Genomic DNA, 19,261 nt, shown 5'->3' with positions numbered 1-19,261 from the left:
TCCTTAATGAGATGCAATTTACGGACCGTATACGGACCGAAAAGTGCCTTTACGATCTGTACAGACCGTACGGATCGTCAAACTTTACAAGCCCCTCTCTCAGATAAGAAGCGAAAATATTCTAAGTGTCCTTAATGAGATGCAATTTACGGACCGTATACGGACTGAAAAGTGCCTTTACGATCTGTACAGACCGTACGGATCGTCAAACTTTACAAGCCCCTCACTCAGATAAGACGTGGAAATATTCTAAGTGTCCTTAATGAGATGCAATTTACGGACCGTATACGGACTGAAAAGTGCCTTTACGATCTGTACAGACCGTACGGATCGTCAAACTTTACAAGCCCCTCACTCAGATAAAACGTGAAAATATTCTAAGTGTCCTTAATGAGATGCAATTTACGGACCGTATACGGACTGAAAAGTGCCTTTACGATCTGTACAGACCGTACGGATCGTCAAACCGTAGAAGCCCCTCTCTCAGATAAGACGTGGAAATATTTTAAGTGTCCTTAATGAGATGCAATTTACGGACCGTATACGGACTGAAAAGTGCCTTTACGATCTGTACAGATCGTACGGATCGTCAAACTTTACAAGCCCCTCACTCAGATAAGACGTGGAAATATTGTAAGTGTCCTTAATGAGATGCAATTTACGGACCGTGTACGGACCGAAATGTGCCTTTACGATCTGTACAGACCGAGGTTAGGGTTGGATGCAATTTACGGACCGAAAAGTGTCTTTACGGTCTGTACAAACCGTACGGATCGTAAGGCCGCTTTTTCAGACCGTATCAGTTTGTCTATATTGGACAACCCTCCATTCCAATCGATCTGAGCCAATATATCTGGTATGCACTGCAGAGAGGAGCTGACATAAGAGGTGAGATCAAATCTGATTTGATCAGGACCCCGCTTAGACCAAGACTTCACAGCTGTAGGTTCTATCCTAACCTTTTCCCTGAAAAAACTTGTAGTAGCCCTTGCAACGCATTTGAGTCAGTATTATTGTTTTGTTATCAGTCGTGCAAGGATTAAAAACGAAAAGCTTGAATGGAACCATAAAGCTAAATGGACAAACAAGCGAACGTTTCTCCGATTTTCTAAAAGTAGAGGCAAGTTAAATTTTCACGACGTAAATTGCATGTCCTCAAACTGCTCATCAGGGCAATTCAAGTTGCATCAAAAACTCAAATTTACTTCATCAGGCATTGCAAAAATCAGAAGACAACAACAATAACAAGCAAAAAGGAAAAGCAAACAAACAAACAAACAAACAAACAAACAAACAAAAAGTTCTAATAAAATGCTATTTATTGAACACCTTTTCTGGGCCAAACTACAATTGAAAAATATTGTAAGGCTAAAGCACTACTTTCCTAAATTTCCCTGTTTTCTCAAAGAATGAAGTTCGATTTAATATCATGTATATATTAAATGGACCAGCCAAATTTAAGCGGCCATCAATGTAATTTTTTTAAGTAAAATGTGTTTCAAGGGCGAACGTTTCTTCAGTTTTTACTTAAATTAACATACAAAAAATCTGCTGGCTCAGAATTTCTAACACTTATCGGTACATCCAAACTAATGATTTTCTATTTTTCCGTAAGTATTCTAAACCATTATGGAAACCTATTTATAATGGACGGTTGACCTCAGATTATAATTTATTAACAAAACTATACCACTATTAACAATTAATTAAGTCAGCACAATTAGAGCTTTTCCAATATTTGTCTGAGCATGCGTCTTATGAACACGTGTCCACACCAATCTTGTTTCTGAGCCTCTTTCTCTACTGGTCAGCAACAGAGAGGAGGAGAGGGGTCTGGAAATAAGACTGGATTGAAAGTTGTCCTTTGATATAAAAATTCCTAATAGAGAAGCTAGACTTCAAACGAAATACAATAAGACAACTAAGGAAAATGTTAATAATTTAAATTGAACGTGCATATGCATGCAAAGACGTTTATGAATAAACCTTTCTTTTTTAAGAACATCACATGTCTCCTGTCTATAATAAATTACATTACTTACTTGTAAAGTTCCACATGCCCTCATGTATTACCCTACCCAAAGAGAGCCATCGTAATAGAAATTGCCGTAAGGGCGGTGCCTACTAATACAGAGGTATTTTTGCGTAGTTTATGACTATGCGGAAAAAGGACAATCTTAGCAAGGGCTATTGGAATCCAAAAAGAAAATTGGGGGTATCGACGCATTTTTTTTAGAGATAATTAAGAAACAACAATTCTAAAAAGTGCTAAAATACAAAGCGATGTATGGCATTTCCTTTTTTTTATCAAATTGAAGCTTTATTATCTCTGAAAAATGCATGGTTACCCCCAATTTTCTTTTCAAATACCAAGAGCACTTGGTAAGTTCTGCTTTCCCCGCATAGTTTTAAACCACGCAAAAGTATCCCTGTATTAGTAGGCACCAACCATAGGAAACCCGAGTATCTCGAGATGCGCAGAATGTATGCGCAGTAACAAAAGTAGGCACCGTCCTTAAAAAGAAATGAAAATGTATGACAGTGACGGCTCAACAAAAGAGTGAGCCAGGAGAATCTCACATTGTTGTGGTGAACATGTGCTAAAATCTTCAGGGTATAGCTTGCCCATGTACTGCAGACATTCTTAAGGATATGATCACATCATGTACACTCTTACACTGATGGACTATACACATTATCCTGAGAGCAGAGATCCCTTTGATCTTCCTAGAAAATTGGAAAAAGGAAAGGAAGGGATCTCTGCTCACAGGGTATACAGCTATACAGATGTAATCTGGCAGTGATAAAGAGAGGAGAGAAAATCAAGTCCAGAGAAAAGCAGAAGACATGTGACAGGCTAATAATCAAACAACTGCTACTTGATTTTTATCATCCACGGTTTCTACTTGCTCCTCGTGTACAAGTACCCCTTGAAAACTTGTTGAGACAGTCACAAGACAGGCCCCTTATGATACAAAATAGGCTCCTTTTAAACTACAAGATATTAGTAACAGTTAGCTTTAGACAAGGATGGGGGGGGGGGGGGGGGAAGAAGTATTCTACAGTCCCCTTTATAAATTGTGACCTAATTCCAAAATAAAGACAACATTAATCAGGGAGACCTGTCTACACAAACATGATGGGTCTCAACCCCTACAGAATCCTAAATTAATGGTTGTGGATCTTTCCGCATTGTTCAAAGCCTGATCATGCTAATCCTGGGTTAGCATGAACTTTTATTCTAGTTTAATTACTAACCAACAAGGATGCTTCCAAAACATCTTTGTCCCTTAGTTTTGACTTAGACCTTTCTTTACAAAAATTAATATTAACTTAAAATTATATTGTAGCCCTTAAAAACACTTTTAAGGAACGAGATAACACCTTTGGTTAACTTTTAAGTTAGGATTAGCATTAATCAGCATTCAAACAATCAGGCCCCAAGTAGCATACATCGTACTTCCGAAAATATTTTCCTAGTTATGGCTTGCCGTAAGGCTGCAAAAATCATTTTTTTAACCTACTGTATTAAACAAGACAAGTAAAGATAAACGATAAAAAGGAACAACGTTTCGGGGTCGTCATGACGCCATTATCAAGTTCGAAGTGATAGAAATAGTTGAAGTCAATGTCAGAAATAGTTCACCAATTAAACGTTGTTCCTTTTTATCGTTTATCTTTACTTGTCTATGTATAACCAATCCTTTACTTATAAGTATTAAACAAGCCCAGGATTATTAATTTGATTGGTGTATGATAAGATCCTGAATCATCCCACCAAATATTCACCAGCCAGTGTACACAGGGTACTGCCTATCTAGCAGTCGTTGTTCTGCCTCAGTTTTTCTGCCAGAAACAAACAAAGTAAAAGATAAAAATGTTAGTGATGAACATGATTAGTAGAACAATTCTAATTATTTTTGGTTGAATTTATAAGTTTTTGATGCTACACTGTATTGAAACTAAAATTCTAAGCTTTTGACTCTGCTTAAGTCTTGTTCACCGTGATTTGGTCAGGTCATGACCTGCCTTGTTCAGATCACTGGAAGGTTGTATCTCCCCGTCTCTATTTAGGGTTGCCGTGTGGGCTCTGATGTAAATTGCCTCCTAAACTCCTCTTGTAAACCAGTCTGGATCTCTGTCCAAAATCTGTGTCTCGTCCATGTGGACATCGTGTTCAAATTATCAAATTACCGTGTTCAAAAAATTCTCGTGTTTAATTTCATCATCAATTTATTTGTTCAACTTGTTAAAAAGTTGGTGACAACAAGAGCACCATTTTCCAAACAGGAAATTTATTGTTTAACATCATTTATTTGTACTGCCTCATTTTAAGGGAATATCTTTTTGGGTAGTCCAAAATCAGAATACCTTGAAACATTTAACGTATTCTTCTTCTAAACATAAATAAAAATTTGATTCTTTTACTTTGGCCATTTGGATATGCTTGTGACCAGGCAACATATACAACATACATTTTTAGCATATTCCTTTTTTCAGAATATGCAGAAAATTATATGTCCAAAAACCATCTATTTCTCTTACCGTCTGTATCTTCTGACAATTACAAATCCTGCTCCTAGCACAGCCACTGAAACAATGACACAACAAAGGCATTCAAATAAATCACGTCTTAAAACACTTGGTGTAGGTGACTACAGGACCACACTGTGCAGTTCCAGAAAATATCCATACTCTCCCAACGGAGGGTTTTGTTTTGCAACCCCCCTCCCCTCAGGAAATTCCAGTTTAGCTTCATACTTTACTTCTAAAATTTTGACTTTTAAGACCCCCCATCCCCCTAGGAATTTCTGATGACCTTCCATGGGGTGGGTATGGATTTGTTCTGGAACTGAGTTATTAATTTAACATGTGATTATGTGCTTAATTAAAAATGATATTTCTCCTGTACATGTATTATTAATAGAACTCAATTTTAACCAGCAAAAATGTACCTGTAGTACTTCTAACAGCAAGTGCTTTCAACCTCAAATAATAACTCATAAAAGTAACATTCATGAATTGATATCAGTAATGACAGAAATTTCTAGCCTGTAAAAATAATGAAATACTCTCCAGTGAAAAATTTAAACTGAAAAAAAAAAAATAAATAAAAAAAAAAAAAAATAAATAAATAAATAAAATAAATTGCAGTGGAAAGGTTATTGCATATGAAAAATATTCCTCAGTTTTGTTGGCAATGCTTAATCAGCTAGATGAAACAAGATGACTTACAAGGAGGTTTTTTTTTTCAAAAAAGATACCAGCAAGATAATACACGTATTATTTTTTCTAAACAACTGACAATTACCTGCCACTACAATTCCAATGACTGCATAAACAACAGAACTAAGTTCACATTCCTGTTATACAGATTGAAGTCAAATTAACAATAACATGTTTAGTTTAAGAACCTCAACCAAATGTGAATGTGAATGATTTTTGTACATTATTCATGATGTATAAAAAGGCATAACATAAATACAGGTACATGAATGAATTTTGCAAAGGGCAGCAGGACATTATTTGTATGAAAAAATCTTTGTTGACAAAATACAATCTAGTTAAAGAGTAAGTATCACACAAATTCACTGCCATTTCAAAACCCAAAAATGTTTGTCTGTCAGCAGAAACAACGAAATAATTGTCAAGTTTGTTATAAATTATCACTCCAGTGCGATAAAACTGTTGATTAGTGCCTCTGGCCAGAGACAGAGTAGGCCAGTATGGATTGAAACTTGAAAAATGTTAGGCTAATGTTTATCAAGTTGTCACATTTTTGTTTCCAAAATGCGCCAGAACAGATCACGAGTTGTTCATAATTCAAGAATTGAGTTGATTTCTTTCCTCTCATCATTCTAGAATTATTTGGCAGCTGATTGAAGATCTTTTTTCATCATTTTAAACAAAAGATATAAAAGAAAGCCATGATACTTCCCATTTAAGATTGATTGAACTGCACTGCATTCAAATATATGTATGGTGCGCCGGTAGCTCCCCAAACCTGACGTTTCACACTGTATGCATTTTTTTGTGGCCTGAAAGGTCACTTATAAGTAAGAGGGTTTTTATTTCTGGAGGTTTTCAATGAATGCATAATATTTACAGAATGTTACTAAGGGTTGTAAACATGTATTTGATTTGATAAGTACCTCAGTGTCTTGATTTCTTGTGTACATGATGCTGCAATCTGACCCAGCAGCAAATGAACCTTGAGGACAAATCTGATTTGAATCACATTTTATTGGCCCTTCATCCTGCCACTAAAAATAATAATGTAAACAAGGTAATGAAACACAGAATCGATCCGTGCTCATCATTATTAAATCATACTTCTACTCTAAATAATTCTCAGATGGTTTGACTTTGATACATGCACAAATTGTAGGAAGAGGGATAAGTACAGCTGTAATATACACTGTTCTGCCATTACAGTAGTAACAGTACTAACAGTACTTTACTTGAACTCTCTTAGATTTTACAAACAGATGCTGGTCCAAGTGCCTTTATTTTCAATAATCACATGACATGGCATACTATTCTTTGGAACTAAAGTATTCAGGAGTTTCAAGAGACATCAGTGCACCTTGGAATTACTAATTAAAATCTTCAACATTAGTGTTATAACAGCAAGACGTTAGAATTCATGCCAGGCAGCATTTTTTTTTTGAGCTTTAATCTGTAATTCAGTTGTCCCACACAACACTACAGCAGTTGATTGTAGTATAAAATAATTATTATGTACAGCTGTGCTAAGGCATTGCAGACAACTGCAACTTGTTTCAGGAAGGATAGAGGATGGAATTATTTTTAATTAAAACCATATAAGGCTCTGAAAGCGGTCAGGCCATTTTCTTCATGGATACACTGTAAGTGATCAATGTGACTGTTCCAAGAGAAATTTTTAACATAAATTTGCCTGGCAGATTTTTCACTGGCTAGTACATATGATTAATAGGGACAACATTCAAGGTAAGGTATTTCTCTGCATCAAAAAGTATATTTCTCTGTATCAGCCAATTACTATTGCAGACTAATTGCAGTGTTGTGTGCCCAGGGTAACTAAAATATACCTCTTTTGAGGACGGTGCCTACTATTGTTACTGCGCATACATTCTGCGCAATGCAAGATACTCAGGTTTCCTATGGGTGGTGCCTACTAATACAGGAATATTTTTGCGTGGTTTAAAACTATATGGAGAAAGCAGAACTTACCAAATGCTTTCGGTATCTCAAAAAAAAAAAAAATATTGGGGGTAATCATACATTTTTCAGAGATAATTAAGCTTCAATTTAGGAAAAAATCCCATACATTGCTTTATATTTTGGCGTTTTTAGAGATACAGTTGAACCTCTCCACAATGGCCACCTTGGGGACAGAAGAAAGTGGCCGTTGTGGAGAGGTGGCCGTTATGGGGAGGTAGGGGTGTAATATGACACCTTTTTTTTCGGGAAGTACAACATGTTTATTGTGCCAAGTTCATGCTTACTGTAGCCTATAATGGCAATCCAACCTTAAATAATATATACAGATAAAATACACAATAAAACGTAAATAATAGACCCTATGCAAAAATGGCTGACATTTTATTATTCTTTTGTTTGCATTCATATTAGCTTTACTAACCTCGTTCTTGAGATCAAAAATCAAAAGAATATTTTGCCTTGAACGAGGCTAGTGAGGCTAATTTGAATACAGACCAAAGAATATTAAAATGTCAGCCACTTTTGCATAACAAGACGAAACGAGCAAGGTTTGCAACATTCGCTGTATTATTGTAGACAATTTATGCTTACTGCAGCATATAAATGGAACACAATCAAAATACGTATATCATTAAAATGGATACAGAAACGTAATGTTCTGAAGACAAATGTCGATTACTGCATCAACTTATAAAAAAAGGTTTTGTTTTTACAAAAAAGAGCTGTACTGGCCGTTGTCGAGAGGTTATTTTGGCAGTTGGGGACGCACTTTAGTGGCCGTTGCCGTTGTAGAGAGGTGGCCGTTGTAGAGAGGTTTAAATAAGAGGTAATGTATGGACTGTCCGCCGGGACAAAAAAAAGTGGCCGTTGTAGAGAGGTGGCCGTTGTGGAGAGGTGGCCGTTAGTGGAGGTTTGACTGTATTAATGTTTAATTATCTCTGAAAAATGCGTGATTACCCCCAATTTTCTTTTTGGATTCAAATAGCCCTCGCTAAGATCTGCTTTTCCCGCATAGTCATAAACCGCACAAAAATACTTTGGTATTAGTAGGCACCGTCCTTAAATAAATCACAGTTTTCCCGTAGCAAGTACACATGATTAATTTAATAAGAATACCATTGAGGGTAAGATACAGTATTAAAGTATTAATTTTATATAATAATCTGCCCCCATACAATATTAGCATAAAATAATTATATTTCAAAGCTTCACCATCTGGCCCTGGAGTGGGGGGTTTCTTACAAATGTACTTACCGGACAATAATATCCTTGGGGGCATTCCTGACATGTTGTCTGGCCTGTTTTTAACTGGTACCATCCTCTTTTACACAACTGGCAAACATCAAAACTTATGCTTTCCTTGAAATAACCTGAGTATATAGTCATGTAATTATAAATATTACAATAATTTTATTATTAAATTAATAATAATAATTTCCAACAACATCCACATGGTAGTAAAGTACAGTATTGTAAATACAATCATGTAAATTTATTTAAACCATGAAAATGGTTCAAAAATGCATGCTACCTAAGTGTACAGTCGATATTTATTGTACAATCATGTAAATGAATTTCTTCAATTATAAAAATAATCTTAAAATAATATTATAATTTCAATTAATTCAAAAACTGGGAAATGATATAAAAAGTGTTTCTAAATAGGTCGTTTTTAGCATCAACCAGCTCAGACAAATGTACATTTCTTTATTTTAGTGGATAAATTTTACAAAATAATTATCACTCTTTACGCATAATATTCACCTCTTACCTGCTTCACAATGTATCAATGAAGTATCAATATCAGCCAAAAATCAGTAAATAAGTGCTTATTAATTTTTAAGGACGGAGCCTCCTTTTTCTGCTACGCATGCGTTCTGCGCATCTAACGATAGCCCGATAAAGTAGGCTTTCTATCGGTGGTGCCTGCCAAAACAGAGATATTTTTGTGCAGTTTATAACTACGCGGGAAAAGCAGATCTTGGCAAGGGTTAATGGAATTAAAAAAAGAAAAAATTAGGGGTAACCATGCATTTTTCAGAGATAAATAAGTCTCAAATTGGGGAAAAATGCCACACATTGTTTGTATTTTGGGTCTTTCTAGAATAACAATTATTGTTGGCTTATTAAATTATCTCAACAAAAAAAGAAAAAAGAAAAGAAAAATGCGTGGTTACCCCCAATTTTCTTTTTGGATTCCAAATCTGCTTTTTCTGCAAAGTCATAAACTGCACAAAAATACTTTGGTTTTAGTAGGCACCGTAATTTGTATATTAGTACTATAATTATTTATTATAATATTATTTTATTATAGTACTAGATTTTGAAAGTAGAGTATAAGACAGTCCTTTTTAAAAGACTTTGCTGAATAACAAAATCATTGTACCGTACAAGGAAGCAGAAAATAAAGAGGCATACCTGAGTTGCAAGGAGTGCAATTCTGTGCACCCATTCTGTTGGCCTCTTTTCCAGCTGGACATGGCAGACAACTTGTGCAGCCAGGTTTGCTAAAAGCAAACAACAAGGATTCAAACAAAGTTTACTGGAGAAGGCAGGCAGACATAACAAGCATGTGTGTCTTAGTTTACAATAATTACAATTGTTTATCCCTTGGTGCACAAGATTTTTTCCCAGTTTGATTAAAGTATGTGCTGGGTCAGTATTGGTGAGTAAATTATTAACGATGTGTGAGAAAAAGCATCTTTCCTGGGACCAATCAACAGCATTTAATTCTAAACGGCTATAGTAGGTGCAACTCAAGTGAAAATACTTTCAGACACTAACCTATGTGTATATCAAAGCTATAAACCCAAATGTATACTATGACTAAAATATTTTATTTTATTTCTACTTTTTGCATTATGATAATCTAAAACTGATGTATAGCTATGACAAGAAAAATCTTAAAGCTAAATATAACGGAGAGATAAAAGTCAGGTTTGTGAGTCTTTGCTTTTACACATGTACAATCTTTGGTTGCACAGTTACAATACACATGAAATATGGACCTAATGAGTTGGTGTACATGTAATACTCAGCTAGCAATGTTATACTTCTGCACCCTTCAAAATTTAAACTATACAAATTTCCATGGAAATTGGAATCAGTTGCAAAAATGTTTAATTCCCACTCACCATTTTGAACTCTCTATCAAAACTCAGACACTAACAGTAAATTTGAGACCTTGTAATTTACATTATTTTACCTAGTAAATTATTTATAAATATTAAAATAATGTTTTACATTAAATTACATGTACATGTAACTTATTAAATTATTATTTCCTGATTCTTACTTGCAATATCCACCATATTGGCATGAGATACATCTTTGAGTTCCTAAAGATCTAGACACAGTAAATAATAATTATTTACTCATTATTATTTACGGAATAACAGCAGGCAGGAAATAATCAATTTAATTACACTGACAAGCGGTTCTATTTGCATTCGATTCTGAAGATGTATTTCAAACTTAAAACCGTGTGTTGTTACATATAAAGAATAATTATATTTAAAATAATGAGAAAACAAAATTTGACAAGGTTTACATTCACTCAGTAATACTTTTATATTAAGTAGAAATTAGATGAAAAGAAATTATCCTAATAAAAAACCTTAAGTAGTCACCATTTTGTGCTTTGTAACACGTACAAATCTAAACACAAGAATTGACTGCATTAAATCATCTGGGCTGCAGGAAAAAATAATCATTACTTACTTAGAATAGAAGCCCTTGTGACACTGTTTACAGCCAGTTTGTCCAAGATTGTCTTGGTGTTCTCCAGGTGGGCAAGGATCACATGAATCCTGTCCAGAGTTCCTCTGATAATGCCCCTCGGGGCATGGAAAACACTTGGTTTGTCCTGTTGTGTTTTGATAATGCCCGGTGCGACATTTTAGGCAGTTTTTAGTATCTTCACACCAGCCCTTGATAGAACAATTCTGACAAGAAGGAAGACCTAAAGACAACACAAAATGGTTGAATGTTATTTGAACATGTGCATTTACACACTGCTTTGACTGCAAAAAGCTGAATGTACAAAACGTTTTGTATGATTAGTTCAGGTACTGTTTAGTACTAGCTCACTTTTAGACGATACTGTTTACAGGGTATTCTGAATGTCCAAGTTTTAATTTGAAAAGACTAACAAAATCAGAAGAAAAGGAAATGCAAGAAGAGAAAAAGAAAAAAATTTCCAGTGCAGTGGTTCAAAACCAAGTCACAATTTGCCAGTCGCCACTAGTCCCGTTGCTACAATCTGTCCGACGCTTCTGTCACCATTAATAATCATTTGGATTCATTTCTGGATTGATCTATTACAGAACGCAGTTGAAATGGGAGAAACCACACTCCAAAAATTACAACAGAATTCATTTGTGCCAATATTTGTGTTGCTAACGTGATTGACAAGGCTTCTGTGTGTAATTGTACCTTTTAGCCTACTTACTGCACCTGCACAGTACACCCAAGATGGCAAACCGTGAAGGGCGTTCTTTCCTCGAAACACACAACAAAATTATCTACAGTGTAAATTTGCAAGCTCTGTTTAATTCTCCCCATTTTGAAACATCACAGCTTGGCAAATGAGCCATATCTAATGGTAAGACACATATGTTAGCTACGGCTGCTTGCAAACTTTCCCATCTGTATCAAATTGATTGTCATCCCACGCTAACAGAGCACTTTCAAAGGTCCTAGCAGCGAAGGCATCTCTTGGTTCTTTGACAGATGCCAGTGACTTGCGGGGTTTTGGGATTTAATGATCATCTCCTTCCACCAGACTATGAGGAGGTGATCAATATATTGTTAAAGACGAGTATAGCGCTCGATAATTGACTGTATGGACTTGGACTTAGGCTCCCTGTGTCTCTTAGGCATTTTTATGTAGATTCCACCTTTTAATGAATAGAACTCGAGGATTTTCCTGGCCCAAAAGAAGGCAAAAATGAGCCGGTGTCAAGATAGAAAGGGTTTGGTGCATAACACTTTTTGTTGTTTCAGTTCAGGTTTGCCAGAGGTTTTGCATGTGGTTCTCAATTCTATCACGGATTGTTGCCCGGCTAATGTTTTATCCATTGCCTTGCAATTCATTTGCAATAGAAACCCCTGTTTACGGGCAAGATTTCCCTTTTTATCCATATTTACATGTACAGTATGTAAATGTACATGACTGTTTATATATTAAATTTACTGAGAGCTAATTTAAATGTACATGTGTTTCACATGAACCTAGTTTGATGCCCTCAGCTCCTACGACTCTCAACATGTATAGCTCAGTGGTAGAGCATCTGAACTAGTATGTCTAGTAATTGAATGGTCATAGGTTTGACTCCTTTTGGGAGCACTTTGATTTTCTTTTTCTGAGTATGCCTGACTGGCACTGACTGAAAAAAATAAATCATTAATTTTATTTCTATCAATTTACTTTTTTTTTCTGAAATTTGAATCATAGGCCAGGGACAGAACACAATCATCATCTGATGCACTGTAACAGACCTTCCATTAACTGGGCTGGTTTCAATTTCATGCTAAATTTTTTTAAAAAAATCAGATAACATATTGTTGGGTGAAAATAAACTGGTACTGGTATGTCCTAAAATGATTTAATAATGAGCCAACAAAATGGGCTAACAAATTGCAACCAATGAATCAGCCTTTATACCAAGGTACTTACTGTTGTTTCCTAATGTTCCCTTTGGACAGGGGTGGCAAGTCACATTGTTAGTGCTGAAAGCATGGATTCCAAGGAGACCAAAATTCCACAGAAGATCAGCTGTAATCATTGTTCAAAATAGTATTAAAAGAACTGCAATAAAAAAGTTCCTCTATCTTGGGACAACATAAACATAAACAGCACTTGTCAAATAATCTATAATAAAAAAGAAACTATTAATGTTTAAACAGGACCCGAAATTAACTTTTTGAAGTGGGCCCCAAGTGACGACTAGACCAATTTTTTCAGTTGCCAGATGACAAAATCTGGTCGCCAAAACTCTAAAAAGTCTTTACTATTTTTTCTGGTGTAAACAATATGACACCTATAGCACAACAAAGAGCAACTTAAAATCCCATGTATAAAAGTGTTAAATTTTCATGTGGAGAAAGGAATTTTCATTACAGTGTATATGAACAGCTTACTATCTTATTCTGGAATACCAAATTTATTAGCAGAAAAGCTACATGTACATGTATTAGATTACATGTATTAGAAGACATTTCTGCGAACTTTCCCTGAAACTTGATAATTTGAAAGGAATTTTGTAGTCCAACTATCATTCTGTTAAGTTAGGTCTATGTTGCCAATCAGAATGCATCCATAGGATGCCCTGGTATTTCTTTTTGTTTTTTGTTTCTCTTACTTTTAAATTCGTAGGAATAGAATACACCAATCACTAATTGACAGTTTGAGTAAAGGTTCCTAAAGGCCTTTCAATCCCATTGTTGCAGTTAGAATGATAGTAGTTAGACTTTGAGTGTTACAATTCAGGGAGAAACCTGCAGCCTTTTTTAATAGCTTGTGATACACTGTTAACATCTGAAAATTGAATTACCCTTCAGTCAGTGAAATTGTCATTACTATGATGTGTACATTATGAAAAACTTAATGGCAATTTTGTTTAATTGGGTCTTAAATGAAAACCAACTTGCAAGACCTAATATTTGCATTTACCCGGTGAATAATAACTTAATTAATAGAGCTTACACGGAATGCCCGCAGGGCATGACGTGTCTAGGTTTCGGTCGGGTATCTTTTTTTTTTCTTCCTCGTAGTCAGAAATCGCCACATTAATTTATGCATTCAAATATGTCCTCCCCTAGTAGGGATGTATTGTTCTGATTGGGTTATTCCAGAAAAAATCCACACCCCCCCTCGGATGGCATGCTTTTTTGACCCCCCCCCTCTACCCAGATTTTCAGGGCCGCTACACCCCCCTCCCGTCTGGATTTCCAAGGCCTAAGACCCCCCCTACCGTCTGGATTTCCAGAAATTTCTTGAGGCCGTAATTTTGAATAAAGTCAATGCAGAAGACTTGTAAATGCATTTAGATAATTGTTTTTATTATTTAACCCTCGATTTCCGCGAAAGCTAGGCTATATTTTATGTAAAAAACGTTTAATATCTCGCCATATTAAAATTTCAAAGGTGCGCGATAGCGCACTATATCGTACTCGGCGAATTTAAATTGTCGTTCAAATGAGTTATTTTTGTTCACAATAACGAAGGATTTAAAGCATCGTGTTTCAAAACTTTGCCATTTCTTCAGAGTGGAACGCGTATTGAGTGCATCTTTGCACGGAACTTAAGTTAACATCATTAATTTTGTGTTGAATCGTGTTACATTGGCATTTTACAAGTCGGAGTAAACTTCTTTTGTCTTTTTGTTTTTCAGACCACGAAAAACACACAGGTTCAGGGCCAAGTGATATTTGTGTCAAAAACTACAATAAAAGGCTTCAGAAAACTTAATGGCAATTTTGTTTAAATGGGTCTTAAATGAAAACCAACTTGCAAGACCTAATATTTGCATTTACCCGGTGAATAATAACTTAATTAATAGAGCTTATTACACGGAATGCCCGCAGGGCATGACGTGTCTAGGTTTCGGTCGGGTATCTTTTTTTTTTCTTCCTCGTAGTCAGAAATCGCCACATTAATTTATGCATTAAAATATGTCCTCCCCTTAGCAGTAGGGATGTATTGTTCTGATTGGATTATTCCAGAAAAAATCCACGGATGGCATGCTTTTTTGACCCCCCCCCCCCCTCTACCCGGATTTCCAGGGCCGCTACAAACCCCCTCCCGTCTGGATTTCCAAGGCCTTATAAACACACGGGATAGTTTTTAAATATCTGCGAAACATACAATGGGGAATAATTAACAATTATTCCACGAGCGCGCGTTGGATATGAGATGATAGATAGCCAATGAGGCGCGTAGCTGAGTTGACTATAATCATCTCATATCCAACAAGCGCAAGTGGAATAATTGTTTTATTAAAAACAACCAAGAAATATTGCTAGATCTTACTGATTTCACTGTGCAAGAACGACCAGAAGGCAATTTAATGGTCGCCATTTCTCGGCCATGGTATAATTGCTCATATACCATGGCCGCTAAGCCAATCAAATCCCTCGAATTGCATTATACAATGATGCAGTTTTTAATAATTGGGGTTACATTAAGCATTCCGTGTAATGCCATTAGCCGGGCATCTTGTTAATTTACATTCGTCAATTATATAACTTGAGCTCGTGATCACAAAATATTAAAAACGCTCAAGATATTCTTTAATCCCTGGGAAAAAGTGCCTTTTTATAAGATGAAAAAGGATTTCACAAAACCTTTAGTTTGCGTAACCTTCATTCAAGGTACAAATGAAACGCTTCTCGTTACGTATGGCGTAAAATCACGTGAGAATGATTAACAAAAGGTTAATTTTTCTAACCTGCAAAACACAGCAATAAAACGGAGATATTGATCAGGGTATAACACTGCATCATTTCCAAATACTCCTGTGGTCATCTCAGTGACATCTTGATGTCTTCTCACAATTTTTGCTCTATTTCGTAACAAAATATTCTGACTGCGAGCAAACCCGTGAAAGCGTGACATAACAAAAACAAAGTCTTGCGCCGTCGTCTTGCGCACTTTGAGCATTTCCTTTGTGGTGAGACCGCTGAGCAGTAGTTACCAGTCTCTTATCTGTCGATAGAAACAAAATGGCGGACTCTGGTCTGTGCTGAAAGTTTTCGACAAAAAAGGTCGATTTCTAACAGATTTAGGAAGGTTGTTGACTGTACTACAAGAGCTATAAAGGATTCGGATAGTATTAGACGCGCATTTAGGAAGCGGACGGTGTAGAGTGTCTTTTCAAACCTCAAAACTTGTTTTTCGTTGACTTTTGATTGGCACCAATCATGCAGTGGGTAAGGTCTTTATTTGGTGCGTTTGTAAGGACAAGACGTCTTGTGGGAACTGACTTGCATGGAAATAAGTATTATGAGACTATCAGGGAAGGTAAAAAACCCAAGAGGGAGATGATCACCAACTTAAAGCCCATGCAGTACACACCGGATTTGATGCCGATGGAATGGGAGGCGTGGATAAGAGGAAAGAGAGATGACCCCCCTACACATGAGGAATTACTGGCCCAACAGAAAAGAATACAGACTATCAAAGAAAGGGCAAGACAAGTGGAAGAAAAGGATAAAGAACAACAAGCTTTGGAAAACAAACCACCACAGCTAGTTGCACAAGTAGGGCACGCCTCAACACCGTTATATGAAAGTTTGGACAATAGAGCCGAGCCTACTAGTACTGGTACAGTGTTTCAGCCAGGGGAGTGGACCCCAGAGAAAAGTGATTCTAGTACAAAAGTTTCAAGTGGAAAAGAGAGTGAAGACAATTTTGAACCTGAGTCTTGGGTACCGCCTGGTAATCAAGCGTCAAATAAGGGGCAGTAGAGTGGTGCAAGTGGTTAGTTGGTTATGAGTCTTAAAAGCTACGAAACCCTCTGGAAGAAACCGGGAAGTGAGACATTGCAATACTACAGTCTGCATCTCAAGTGACCATGTCAAACATAATAAATAATTACTAAATTTTTAAAAATATTATTCATTTAATAGCTATAAATAATAAACAACCACCCCTTCAAAAGGCTTATTTACAGAAAATTTAATGCACTTTTTGTAATGCAACTTTTTTGTTACTCGAGTTGCAATTTTGTATAGTGTGTGTAAATCAATGTTGATTTCAGCAGAATTATCAAACATGTTTGAAACTTGGTGCAAATTTGCAGAATTTCTCAAAGAATGCATGGTCATATCATTTTGAAAGTGCACTGAAATCGCAGGTGGTTTACATAATATTATTACATGATTTGAAGGTGCAGCCTTGTGTCAGAAAATGTAGTCTAGTGTGACAAAAGGTGCATCAATTGCATGCCAATTTTGGGTGAATGTAGAGAACAAACATTTCTTAATGTTTTAACAAAACTGTAGGCAAGACACTGGAAAAGTTCAACATCATTTATCATCATCAAATTGGCCTTTAAGCAATGCTTTCCTGCTGTGCTGTTCACTCTACTGGAAAAGGTGGATAAAACCGTAAAGTGTTGTACTGTTCAAATTTGAGCTACTGAACAGCACTTTCTGTTTATATTGCTACAACCGATTCAACCTCGACATGTCTTGATGACTTGTTTGTAGTGTCTGACTCAAGTGAAGCTAGCAGTTTGTTCCTGTGTTTGCTTTTTTAACATCAAACTGATCTGATTGCACAGTGGGTCCACCTGGGTTGTCTTTTGGGGGTTTCGGTTTTGCTCATGATCATGTTTGTCTCATTATTTTGCATTGGCCTGTACCAGGCTATCAGTGTACCACTGGAGAGGCAAAGGAGTCCTCATTTTTGTTCTTCTCACCCGCACCTTCACATCTTCAGCAGTACACCAAGAGCCTGGAACAGGCCATTTTGAATAAGACCTACCATCAAAAAGAGAGACATTACAGCATTTTTTTTCCTTCTTAGGCCATCATTTTGGATGGAAAAAAGGTCATAGCACTCACTGGAGGCACGTTTTTCTATGGACTTAAATTCTCCCAAATGAGGACCAAACCAAGGAAAAGAGGAAGTAATGCTTTTGGACAAATTGCAGGGCACACAAAAAACAAGAAGCAAATCTGAGTGATCTTAGTGATAATATTACACCTGTGAAATACTAGCCAACCAAATCAGAATTGAGAACAGCATTTACAGATGTAGATGCTTCATGGTCATAATTCACAAAAAGTTTCTTTCACATTTCCATAAGTTCATAAGAAAAAGAGAGCATCTCTTGATGCAACATGTACTACTGGTTTGCATTTTCTGACTTTATGGCCAAATTACTCTCCATGGCCTATGTGTAACCAGGTGAAACTTGCTCTGGTGCCCCCTTGGTGAAATATCTAAAGCTGGGAAAAAGCTTAAGGTTGACAAAAGGATCATAAGCTCCAGGGCTTTTGGTAATCTTGGGCCCACAGTAATTGGCGCTAGCTGTTGTGGTCACTCTGCCTTAACCCAATACTTGTTTATTTTCTGTTTACGTTGTCATGTTTCTGTTTATAGTTTTATTTTAGAATGCGAAGTCTAATAAAAGACAGTAGAGTTGGGGTTCATCATGAATTAAACTTGGGCTGACCATGGCCTTTGACTTAGCCTCACATGATGATCAAGTGCGCGAAAATCTTATTTCACATTTGTGAGAAACATCAATGAACTGACAAATTAAAGGCCATTCATGACTGTATAACAGGCCCATGAATCACAAACCACCCTCTTTAGAAGTAACAAGATGCCCCTCTAATGGCATTACACGGAATGCTTAATGTAGCCCCAATTATTCCCCATTGTATGTTTCGCAGATATTTAAAAAATATCCTCCCTTGGCCATTGAAATAATTGTCTGAATGGTTTTATTCAGATATATTGCGTGATACTTATCGTTGTGTTACTAGGAATCATACCAGAAATAACTATGCAATAACGTCATGACCCCGCTGAACTGGTCTGGCCTCCTCTAGCTCTAATTCTTCGCGTTGATCATTCGATCTGTTTTTTTAAGCGGATTTTCTTTGCTGTGAACTCTCCCAATTTCCGCTGTTTCAACTGTCGAGTACTACCTAGAAGTTACTATTTCGATTTACTGCTTGAAAAAGGTTGGTTTTCTCTCTGAAAACGGCAGATCCGGAGTCGTAAATTCAGACATGTGGCCGCCATTGAACGAAAACATCTTTTCCAAATGATGATTTGCTTTGACGTCACACAAGTAGAGATGAGTGGGTCCCCTCCCTCGTGATATACGCGCAGATAATGGAGTTTGATTGGGCCGCTTTTGTTCAAGACAATCAAAACAATAGATCCCTTCTGGGAGAGGGAAGAATTTAATCTAGTTTTAATGAATAAATCAAATGATGATTTGACGTCACACAGAAGTGATGAGTGGGTCCCCTCTCTCGTTATATGTGCCTGAAAAATAGATTTTGATTGGGCCGCTTCTGTTGAAGACAATCA

The 19,261-nt window shown here is 36.4% G+C and overlaps 2 protein-coding genes across 3 annotated transcripts; one reads left to right on the top strand and one right to left on the bottom strand.

Moving 5' to 3' along the window:
• Nucleotides 1-1,301: 1,301 nt before the first annotated feature.
• LOC146483349 (uncharacterized) lies at nucleotides 1,302-15,859 on the bottom strand. Of its 2 annotated transcripts, XR_014863885.1 has the most exons (11): nucleotides 15,657-15,859; nucleotides 12,884-12,982; nucleotides 10,927-11,167; nucleotides 10,502-10,552; nucleotides 9,625-9,713; nucleotides 8,461-8,576; nucleotides 6,153-6,263; nucleotides 5,312-5,363; nucleotides 4,546-4,591; nucleotides 3,728-3,846; nucleotides 1,302-3,537 (listed from the first exon to the last, which is right to left on the bottom strand). XR_014863885.1 is itself a non-coding variant. In XM_085106115.1 (10 exons), exons 1-10 carry the CDS (start codon nucleotides 15,709-15,711, stop codon nucleotides 3,786-3,788), a joined length of 921 nt encoding a protein of 306 aa, XP_084962241.1. In that variant the 5' UTR covers nucleotides 15,712-15,859; the 3' UTR covers nucleotides 3,716-3,785. The 2 variants fall into 2 exon arrangements, 1 of the variants encoding a protein (XP_084962241.1); XM_085106115.1 differs by lacking the exon at nucleotides 1,302-3,537 and having other exon boundaries at nucleotides 3,716-3,846.
• A 53-nt stretch (nucleotides 15,860-15,912) lies between these two features.
• Nucleotides 15,913-16,995, top strand: LOC146483348 (NADH dehydrogenase [ubiquinone] 1 alpha subcomplex assembly factor 2-like). The gene has a single exon (XM_085106071.1). It carries the CDS (start codon nucleotides 16,129-16,131, stop codon nucleotides 16,672-16,674), a length of 546 nt encoding a protein of 181 aa, XP_084962197.1. The 5' UTR covers nucleotides 15,913-16,128; the 3' UTR covers nucleotides 16,675-16,995.
• Nucleotides 16,996-19,261: the final 2,266 nt, after the last annotated feature.

This window comes from Pavona decussata, unplaced genomic scaffold (genome assembly GCF_977016875.1).
Source record: "Pavona decussata unplaced genomic scaffold, jaPavDecu1.1 SCAFFOLD_39, whole genome shotgun sequence".
Lineage (NCBI taxonomy): Eukaryota > Metazoa > Cnidaria > Anthozoa > Scleractinia > Agariciidae > Pavona > Pavona decussata.
The sequence above is the reverse complement of the archived record's forward strand: the minus strand, read 5'-3'. Positions and strand labels throughout refer to the sequence as shown.